At 41.6% G+C, this 9,766-nt stretch overlaps 2 protein-coding genes across 5 annotated transcripts; both read left to right on the forward strand.

Annotated features, from left to right (window-relative positions):
- Positions 1-2,169: 2,169 nt before the first annotated feature.
- On the forward strand, positions 2,170-7,509 carry hoxb6b (homeobox B6b). Of its 4 annotated transcripts, XM_028566981.1 has the most exons (4): positions 2,170-2,571; positions 5,239-5,629; positions 6,595-6,627; positions 6,716-7,509. In XM_028566981.1, exons 1-4 carry the CDS (start codon positions 2,431-2,433, stop codon positions 6,973-6,975), a joined length of 825 nt encoding a protein of 274 aa, XP_028422782.1. In that variant the 5' UTR covers positions 2,170-2,430; the 3' UTR covers positions 6,976-7,509. The 4 variants fall into 4 exon arrangements, with proteins under 4 accessions (XP_028422782.1, XP_028422783.1, XP_028422784.1 ...); XM_028566982.1 differs by lacking the exon at positions 6,595-6,627; XM_028566983.1 differs by lacking the exon at positions 2,170-2,571 and having other exon boundaries at positions 4,870-5,629.
- A 511-nt stretch (positions 7,510-8,020) lies between these two features.
- Positions 8,021-9,531, forward strand: hoxb5b (homeobox B5b). Its single transcript, XM_028566980.1, has 2 exons — positions 8,021-8,791; positions 9,279-9,531. The coding sequence occupies exons 1-2, from the start codon at positions 8,191-8,193 to the stop codon at positions 9,524-9,526; spliced, it is 849 nt and encodes a 282-aa protein (XP_028422781.1). The 5' UTR covers positions 8,021-8,190; the 3' UTR covers positions 9,527-9,531.
- The last annotated feature ends 235 nt before the right edge of the window (positions 9,532-9,766 follow it).

The following is a 9,766-nucleotide window of genomic DNA, read 5'->3' on the forward strand; positions in this document are numbered from 1 at the left end:
TTTTTTCATTCAATTTTACAACAAAAACGATTCAAGCTATTTTTTTATGGTTTCATTTTTTTTTTTATATATATATATATATATATATATATATATTTTTTTTATATATATATATATATACATAGGTTTTTATTATTTAGTTTTTACATCAGTGACTTACAGAATTAAGTTCGCTCTGTGTGGTTTGATCTGGAAGCTCTTCAGTGAGAGTTAAAGAGGATATCTCTGCATCCGGGTTCTTTTGTTTTGGTCGCAGACTGAAAACAGAAAAAGACTAAATTCTATTCCAAAGTAGTTATAGGAAAATAAATTGTGCACTGTAAGTGTGCAGAAAAATATAATTGTAGTTCTATGTAAAATCGGTATCGTGCAATAGAAAGAACATGAAATGTCTGATCTTAATCTTAACTAAACTAAACTCATCGATAGGTTTCGGTCGAGGGAGATCTTACTAACCCTCCTGTTGTCCTCGTTTTCAAAGTTTCTACATCAGAAATTTGGATTTCTTTCAAACCAAATTGCCCAAAAGTAACACAGATGGTTCCATAAAACGCTCTTCACAAGTAAAGGTAAGGAACAGTTCAATACTATCGTTGACTTTTGGGTGTTTTAATCAATTTTTGACTGAATTTTGACAGTCTGTGATTATCCATAAACATCCCATGATCTTAACTACCAGTCATAATAATGTATACTTTCTGCATTTTTTTAACTCTAAAATGAGATAAAATGTCATAAAGGATACATGTTTATTGACTCTAAAATCCAAAATGAGTTTAAAAATAGTGGTAACAAGTTGGTGTAAGTGTATACTGGTGGCAGTGGGGGGGAAAAGCGCAGAAAACGTTGAAAACCCGAGGGTAAAGCAAGGCCTCGCTGAAGACTTGTTTGATTCTTTTTTTTTTTTAACTGAAATATTACAAAAACACAACAGATGGTAGACAGAAACTCACACGGCCTAAATAGATGTATTATTATAATAACAATTAGGAATGATTATTATCTGACATCCAGAATAAAAGATGGGCCTAAATTGCTTTGATTTAAGAGAAGTTCAAACTTTGATTCCTAATTTCTCATGAACGTATTTTATTTTTTCTCCAACATTTTAACATTTTAAGGACAGCCACTTTGGAGGCCAGACAAAAAAAAAAATCAAAAGCGGAGGATGAATGTGTTGCCTTTCAGGAATTTATGGTTTTATGGTTTTATTGCGTCTATAAATGTCGGAAATCCTCGTTTGTTGGTGGAAATCTCCAGATGTCCACTGAAAAAAAGACCATTCTTAAACTAAACTAAACGGAAGTAAGACATTAGAAATAAGAAGAAGACGACGAAGAAATAATGCGTTTTAAAAGAAATAAAGAAATGAACGGTTTTCAATAATTCATTTGGCTGTGCTAGGACGTCCTGATTATCTTAATAGAAAAGTTGGTGAACAATGTGCAGTTTCAAGTCTTAGTGACCTTAAAATCCCCCTCAGGACTGCAGTCAGCCGAACACCATCTCCATCTGTGGCCTGTATGGGAAAATGTCAAATGGATCTGCAGTGACTGAAGGAAAACCCTCCATTTATGAGAGACCATAATAGTCTTTAATTCACAAATCTTTTTATTTTTTAGCCTGGAATAATTTGATTTAAGAAGAAAATACGACGAATCATGGCGTGTTTGAGGCTTTGGGATGACACGATTAGGCTTCGTAGGTGCGTATTGTGAACAAATGTGGAGGAAGTAGATCACTCCAGGTTTAATATTTAGCAGAATTGAAGCTAAAAATCCTCTAACATCCTCTGATGAAAACTCTTACATAACTGGGTAGCACTACACTTGTGATTAGAGGACAATAAGAAGCTGCACAGACCTTTTTCTAGTGAGCTGGATCAGAACCAAGCGCACACGGAACAAGCTCTCAGTCTCAGAATACTCTCTCATTTCAGCATCTTTACACTTTCCCCTTTTTAATCCAGCGTTAAAGTCAACCATCTCGGGCTTCGGATGAAATAAAGATGGCGATGAGAAAGCATGTCTAAAGCACACACACACAAAAAAGGCTGCTGTTTATGAAAATTTACAACTTTGCCATGGAAGTTTACGACTCGCCCGGCTCCGGGATTGGTTGCTGGCGGTCATGTGGGCAGCAGGAATGGGAACTTATTTCCCATGAGGTTATATTGCAGCTGCTGTTTTCCACCGCTCGTTCACTTACCACTGGTAACACAACCATTTTTTTTTTTCTTGGCTCTGTGTTTATGCAATACGCGAATACGCAAGTGTGGCTGCGAGACGCGGTGAACGTGCGTAATTTAGTTTTCACCCAAAATGGGCGATGGAGCCTCCGCGAGGTGCTTCACTGTGTGCGCCATGTTAATGTGGCTGTACTTGTGTGTAGCTATATGTTCTTGAAAATGAGGGATCATCACACTGCTGGATGGTGGGATTACTTTCAATGAAATCACTTGAACAAAGTGGGGGATTTTTTTGGGGGGAAAGGACTGGAGAAGGAGGCGAGACGAGTCTTCTTCTGCGGAGTGGCACCCTGCACACAGGAAATGATGGATTATCAACAAAGGTAAGGGCACCATGTTTCTAATATGCCAGCGATTAACTCCAGCAGCACCAAGTGCGCCGCTGCAGCTCTGTTGTGGCTAAGCTGTCACTGTAGGCCTGGTGTTTATATTACTGCGAATGGGAAGATCGGTCTTAAATAAATGGCAATTATCCAAAGCTTCCTCTTCTTCCATCTTTTCTCAACGCTGTGCGATATTCCCAACCAGTTGCTGGTGCGTGTTTAACCCGTTGCGCGCTGCAGCTACAGACCCGCTATATCTGCGCTAAAATGTGTGAACAAGAACCCTAGATGTTGCGAGTTTGAGGCCTTTTAACGATGTTCTATAATCAGGAGTGATTTCTGCTGTAAACCAGACTGATGTGACTGTGGTGGTGATGATGATGATGATGATGATGGTGGTGGCGATGATGATGGGCATACAGGCCCCATGCTACCGCTCAGACGCGCTTTTCTTAAAAATCAGCTAAATCTATCCACCTTCTACTCTTCTGATGGATTTAATTCTATTTTATGCTGTTCGATATTGTTTAATTTTATTGTTTTATTCTGAAACAGGAGTCAGAAATGCTTTCAGGTTGACATTGCGCCGCCTCGTTTTTTTTTACATCTTAATCTTTTATACTTTTGGACAAATATTTGTTCATATTGAGGCAAATTTGTGATTTTTGCCAAAACTGTGAAGTCAGTAATGACCACGTCAAACCCATTTTTGGATTTCCGGCGCCTCTGCAGCACTTTTCTGTGTCTGTCGTGTTTGATACTGCAGCTTTAAAACCCCTGGTATAAGATCAGATCTTGTAAAAATAAATAAATGGAATATTCTTTCTTTTTTTTCTTTTTATGTACAGTTTTATAATCTGTGGGCTTGTTTGTTTGCACTTTCCAAACGTCCAGCAGCTGCATGGCTGCGGCCTGTTAAAGAGGCGTTTACTTACTGAAGCCAGACATTTAAGATGTTTTAATTAACACGTTTACATCAACATTATTTCTAAACCGATATGATCAAAATAAAAAAAATAAAAGATTTACCTCAGGAGCGAACTGGATCTTAAATGAAAGCAAAGACGAAAAACTGGATGATATATATGTATGGATATAAGTTAACATCCTACAAACATGTTTTTCTTTCTAATTCATTCAAAACACTAATACATTTAAAATGCACATTATTTTATCAACAGTTTATTTTTTCGTTATTTTTATTCATTCATTATTTAATAGGGGGACTTTCCCAAAAGCGGAAGCTAATTAAAAAGCTAGAAATTGTCTTTATGGAATCATAAACATCATAAATATAAATTATAACATATAATTTAACAAATGTAGATAGTAGTAGGCTATTTCTTTTGCAAGAAAATATTGTAAAATCGCAAAATTAACTATGAAAAGGGTTTTTCACTGCAGAAAGCCAGTTCATTTGAAGGTTATTGATAATACTAAGCACCTAATTGATACATAATGAACATAATAGCTACGAATAGTTAAATAACGATAATAATAATAATAATAATAATAGTAAGTTACACTTAATTGATCAGCTTAATTATTTCTAAATACAGTCATTGAAAGGTGACTGAATGATGATTCAGACTTGTTTCACACATTGATACTCACACAGCTTTAAACAAATTAGGAACTAGTTTCCCCTGTATGACGCCGGGTGAGGAAGATGATGATGACGAGGATGAAGGTGATGATCTGTGTGGAAGCGCGTGTCCTCCCTCGTGCCCTCTGCACGTCTTCATGGACTTCATTCCCAGTTGGTGTTGAATCAGAAATCTGGACGAGCTCACATCTGTATAATAATAAAAAGAAAACATCAACATTATCAGTGACGCTTTAATTTCTGCGTGGATTTGGATGAATTGATACTGATCATTAGGACCGCTGGCAGCTGCTGTTGAGAGTGCAGTGTTTGATTCGTGGGTTTATTAGTTCTTGGATGATTTACCAAGATGGAAATGAAGGTTAGAGGAAAAGGAGGAAAGAGAGGGAGCCGGTAATCTGTGCGTAAATGGAAATAATCCGCAAGCGTTGTTTTCATTTCGTTTCAATGTTGTTCTTTCTTGTCTTTTCTTTTTGCACTGTGTGTGTGTGTGTGTGTGTGTGTGTGAGAGAGAGAGAGAGAGAGAGAGAGAGAGAGAGAGAGACAGAGAGGGAGAGTTTGGGCACGCGTGCTTGTTCTTAACGGCGAGGGAGAAGTCCGTCTGCCTTATTGGACTGTATTTGCATGAAACGAAGTTATTATACAAACAGTTGTTCTATATGTTGTTTTGGTTTGGTGTATATGTGTTCCTGTGAGTCGCAGCCTCTCTCTGAGTGCGTGCGTGAGCGTGCGTAAAGACCGACAGGCTCGAGCGCTTCATTTCGATTCACCGGGGACCCCTGCGCGCAACAAGAGCCCCCCCATGGGTACAATAGTGCAAGCGCAGACGGCGGTGATTGGCCAGAGGTTGATCAGATGGTACACTTCCCCTCTGTGTTCAGTGGCACCTCACAACCCCCCCTTTCAGCAAAAACCAAATCTCGGATAAAGTAATGGCAAAACCACTTGGACTATAAAAGACAACAAATCATATTCCTCCGGAGTATATACACCCCGTTGTCCACCCAATGAGTTCCTATTTTGTTAACTCTACTTTTCCCGTGTCTCTGCCGGGAGGACAGGACTCTCTCCTGGGTCAGATACCGTTATATTCCTCGGGATACACCGATCCGTTAAGACACTACTCCAGCGCGGCCACATATGGAGCGGCCAACATGCAGGAGAAGGTTTACCCGGGGTCCTACTACCAGCAGACGGGCGCAGCGGCCGCGGCCATCTACGGAAGGGCCAGCGGCGGAGCGCCCTGCGACTACAACCCGGTCGGGACTTTCTACAAGGACGCGGAGGGCTCGTGCGCTTTCTCGAGCCGCGACGACCAGCCGCTGTTTGTCAGTCAGGAGCAGCGCAAAGCGGAGTGCCCGGAGCAGGCTGTCAGCATGAGCAGCAGCATCGACGACAAGTCCTCCACGCTGATCTACCCGTGGATGCAGAGGATGAACGCCTGCTCCGCCGGTGAGTACACACCTTTAACTCTGTTGTTGTCACGCAGCCTGAAGGTAACGAGAGTCCTGCTCTCTGCGAGCATCCTGAGCCTCACAGAGTGACGTTACCTGTCAGATGCGGAGAGCTTCGTACTCGCGCTGATATGTAATCTACTTAACGTTTAGAAACAGGAACAGAAAATAATTGCGCGATTACAGAGCCGAAAGTAGAGTTTGAGATTATTGTGATTGCGCACACGGATCTTCATGCGCCCTCAGGGCTTTGGCTGCTACATCATCACCACATACATACACGACCGCACGCGCACACACGCACGCACACACACACACAGACTTGGCCTACACCACCCAAGCTGCAACTTAAAGCTCTTTAGTGTCATGGCATCTTCGGAATGGGTCTTTTTTATCAGTTTAAATATTGCAGAGACACTTTCAGCAGCGATTAAATGTCCAGGCCTAGCATCTCAAAAACAAGACGCTATATAAGCTTTGTGCGTCAGTGCGCAGTCTGACTCGGACTGTACATCCTTACTGTAATGTTAAAGAACAATATATTGCTGTCGTAAAGGAGAAAACACACCATGGGGGCACTTTTACGCACTACGCAGGCTACAGCCTATTGTAGCCTACATTAAAGACATCATTTAGAAGTTGTTTTTTTAAGAATAAAATGTAGTATACAAGTAATTCTAAACTCACTATAAGACGTGTCATATGCATAATTATTGGAAATATAGTGACATTATAGAATAGATTAAAACAAAAATGAATACAAGCTTGAGTGCCATTTGCGCACCTTTTTTAGGAAGAGGTGTAATAATAGGCTATAGGGAACATTTAAAAAGAAATACCCACGTTAAAGTACAGTTTATTACTATATCATAATTCCCTACTTTATAAACAACAAAATATAATATTTGAATGTTATAAGAGTGTGATTTGGAGCTAAATTACCACTTTATTGTATTTTTTCAGACACACCACTACAGATTTCGAGTGCACTCTCAGGTAGATTTTTCTCCTACACTTTGGAAATTCACTCGAGACAAACATTTAATTAATAATTCATGATTTTTTGTTTTTATTTTTGTTCCAGGTCCATTTGGAAACAGTGGCCGCAGGGGCCGACAGACCTACACCCGCTACCAGACTCTGGAGCTGGAGAAGGAGTTCCACTTTAACCGCTACTTGACAAGGAGGCGCCGGATAGAGATCTCCCACGCCCTGTGTCTGACGGAGAGACAGATCAAAATCTGGTTTCAGAACCGCAGGATGAAGTGGAAAAAGGAGAACAAACTCCTCAATCCCTCAAAGACACCCGAGGAGGAGGAGGAGCAGGCGGACAAGAAGAGCTAAAAGGACACTGAATAAAAAGGCATGTGTGTGTGTGTGTGTGCGCACACTCCCAACATAAAATGGTGTATTATTTCTTTGTAGATAAAGTGCTGCAAATCCCCAGTTAGAGACGTGTAGAACGATAGACTTTATTTCAGTATCTGCACGGTGATGATGTCTGCATTAGAGGTTAAAATCAGGTCCTCCTCTGTTCGTCCTTGTGCTGTGTTTTTATTTAGGGGACTATGCAAAAATCCGCCAAAATGTATATACTTTTTAGTGTTTTAGTTTTTGACAATGTTGTTACCTCATTATCGTAGGCCTACTGAGTTTTGTTATTGTTATTTTTATGACATTAAAAGAGGCTTTTTGTGTTTTACTGAACATCTTGTGGTGTTAGTTGTTCTATAGTCCAATAGTCCTTTAGGCTTGTTGTGCCATCGACTCTTCAATCTGTACAGACTCGAAATGTTACATGTTATTTATTGTTGTTCACCTTGTGTTCAATGCACCTCTGGATATTGTGTGCAATATTTTGTTTAGGAAATTGTACATAGAAATAAAGGCTTTTTGATGTATATTGGAAAATCTTGTGGCGTCATTTCTGCTTAAAAAATGTTTTTTTTCTTATTATTATTAACAGCAGTAGTACTTATATTATTATAGGGTACTGATCTGCTTCTGGAGTCGCAATAAACCTATCAAATAAGCCTTTAAATTCACATAAAACCTGCGAAAAGATTAAAATAATTTCCACTTTGACACTCTAAACACGTTAAACTGACGGCAGTGTGGCTGATAAGTCTCTGTTATGTGCTACCTGAGCCTTTTGTGGCCTATATTATCAGCGCGTTACATAAATGATGGATGAGTTCAGGGGCCTGACAGCGCGTCCCGGCGGGGCACTACCGCCTCTGTCCGGAAGATGGCGCTCTCTGCCTGCGCGGGTCTCGGGGCGCAGCGGGGAGGCACCATTGACTGGAGCCTAACGACCATTATTTCGTCATCATTTGTAACCATGGAGCATGAATTACCTCTTGAAGTCATCAGTGAGGATTTACGACTGGTCAACAAAGGCACGTGATTCCCGAACGCTCTCCCATATTTGGCCGCATACCTGGCAAAGTACAGTAGGGCTTCATTGCTTATAATTCATGATTGCATCCATAAATCGTGCAAGCACACAGGATTATAGCGACAAAGATCTACAAATCGAGGCTTTAAAAATCCAAGCAAATGAGCTCTTACTTTGTAAACTCGTTCTCAGGGCGCTATCCAAATGGCTCCGACTATCAGTTACTAAATTATGGGACTAACGGCGCTGTGAGCGGCTCCTTCAGAGACCCTGGCACCATGCACTCCGGGTCTTTCGGCTACAACTACAATGGCATGGACCTAACCGTGAACCGCACCAACACCGGCAGCCACTTCGGGGCCGTGAGAGAGGATGCCCGGGGATTCGCGCCAGACGCCCGCTACAGACAGACACCCAACTGCTCGCTCTCATCTCCAGAGCCGGTGCCGCCGTCGTGCGCCACGGCAAATCGGGAGCCCCTGGAACTAAAAAGCCCCTCTCCTCCTTCTGACCGGAGCTCGACCTCGAGCGGCAACAATCTCAACTCTAACAACAACGCTCATTTCTCGGAGATAGAGGACACCACCGTCGCATCAGAGACCGAGGAAGGCGCACACAGCAGCGGCGGCTCCAGCTCGGCTCCTCGGGCGCAGCAGCAGCAGCAGCACCAAGACCCCAGCGCCACCTCCTCCACTCCCACATCAAACGACTGCCAATCGCCACAAATATTCCCCTGGATGCGGAAACTGCACATAAGCCATGGTATATTCATTTACACATCTAATAATATTTAGTTCCGAGGGATGTCAGCTGACGGTGTGCCATAAATCTGTCAAGTGTTGCACGAGTGGGCAGCTCGGTGTGGGTGATTGAAGAAAAAAAAAAAAATAGACGTTATTCGAAAAGTCTTTATGGGGTTGTTTGGGTTCAGGTTAACTGCCGCTGGAGCCTGAGAGATATAGGGTGGGTGGTGAAATGTGGATTTGAATGTGCAGAAGGCAGGCTGGCTGTCGGCAATCTAGCTGGAGATAAGAAAGGCAGTAATAACCGTGTGTGAGTGTTGTTATGTGTCGTGTTGGTTGCATGATTCCTCCCTGCTTCATTCCGTGTTGTGATCCCCAATGTGCATCCTCGTGGTGAAGCCAAATTTAAAAGTCTGGCAGTAAAAACCTTCCTCTTGTTGTTCTTGTTGGTGTTGTTGATGTTCAGTGCAGTTGCTAATTTTTCTGGATTTTCTGTAAAATTGTAGATATGACTGGACCTGATGGGAAAAGGGCCCGAACCGCGTACACCCGGTACCAGACGCTAGAGCTGGAGAAAGAGTTTCACTTCAATAGGTACCTAACCAGGCGGCGGAGGATAGAGATAGCCCACGCCCTGTGTCTTTCCGAAAGACAGATCAAAATCTGGTTTCAGAACCGCAGGATGAAGTGGAAGAAGGACAATAAACTGAAAAGCATGAGTCTTGTAACAGGAGGCAGCGCCTTCCACAACTGAATAACTTTTTGGGGGAGAGTAAAAAAAAAAAGAAATAAAAAAATAATAATAATCATCGCTGGAAAAAAAAGAAAAGAAAAAAAGAAATACAAAAGAATCCATGAGTACTGTAAAGCTATTTGAAAGCGCAGCACCTTGCAGCATGCTATTGTGATAGAAAAAGAAGTATTCTGTCGTCTTAAAAATGCCATTTCTAGTTTCCTGTTGTTGTTCTATGATAGCTTAGATGTCCTATTTGGA

The sequence above is a fragment of the Perca flavescens genome, chromosome 21 (assembly GCF_004354835.1).
Source record: "Perca flavescens isolate YP-PL-M2 chromosome 21, PFLA_1.0, whole genome shotgun sequence".
Taxonomy (NCBI): Eukaryota; Metazoa; Chordata; class Actinopteri; order Perciformes; family Percidae; genus Perca; species Perca flavescens.

Coding starts and splice junctions, on each gene's coding strand:
- hoxb5b (XM_028566980.1), top strand. CDS start 8,191: ATGAGCTCTTACTTTGTAAACTCGTTCTCAGGGCGCTATCCAAATGGC. Junction 8,792..9,278: donor GAAACTGCACATAAGCCATG/GTATATTCATTT, acceptor GTAAAATTGTAG/ATATGACTGGACCTGATGGG.
- hoxb6b (XM_028566981.1), top strand. CDS start 2,431: ATGGTGGGATTACTTTCAATGAAATCACTTGAACAAAGTGGGGGATTT. Junction 2,572..5,238: donor ATGATGGATTATCAACAAAG/GTAAGGGCACCA, acceptor CCGGGAGGACAG/GACTCTCTCCTGGGTCAGAT. Junction 5,630..6,594: donor GATGAACGCCTGCTCCGCCG/GTGAGTACACAC, acceptor GTATTTTTTCAG/ACACACCACTACAGATTTCG.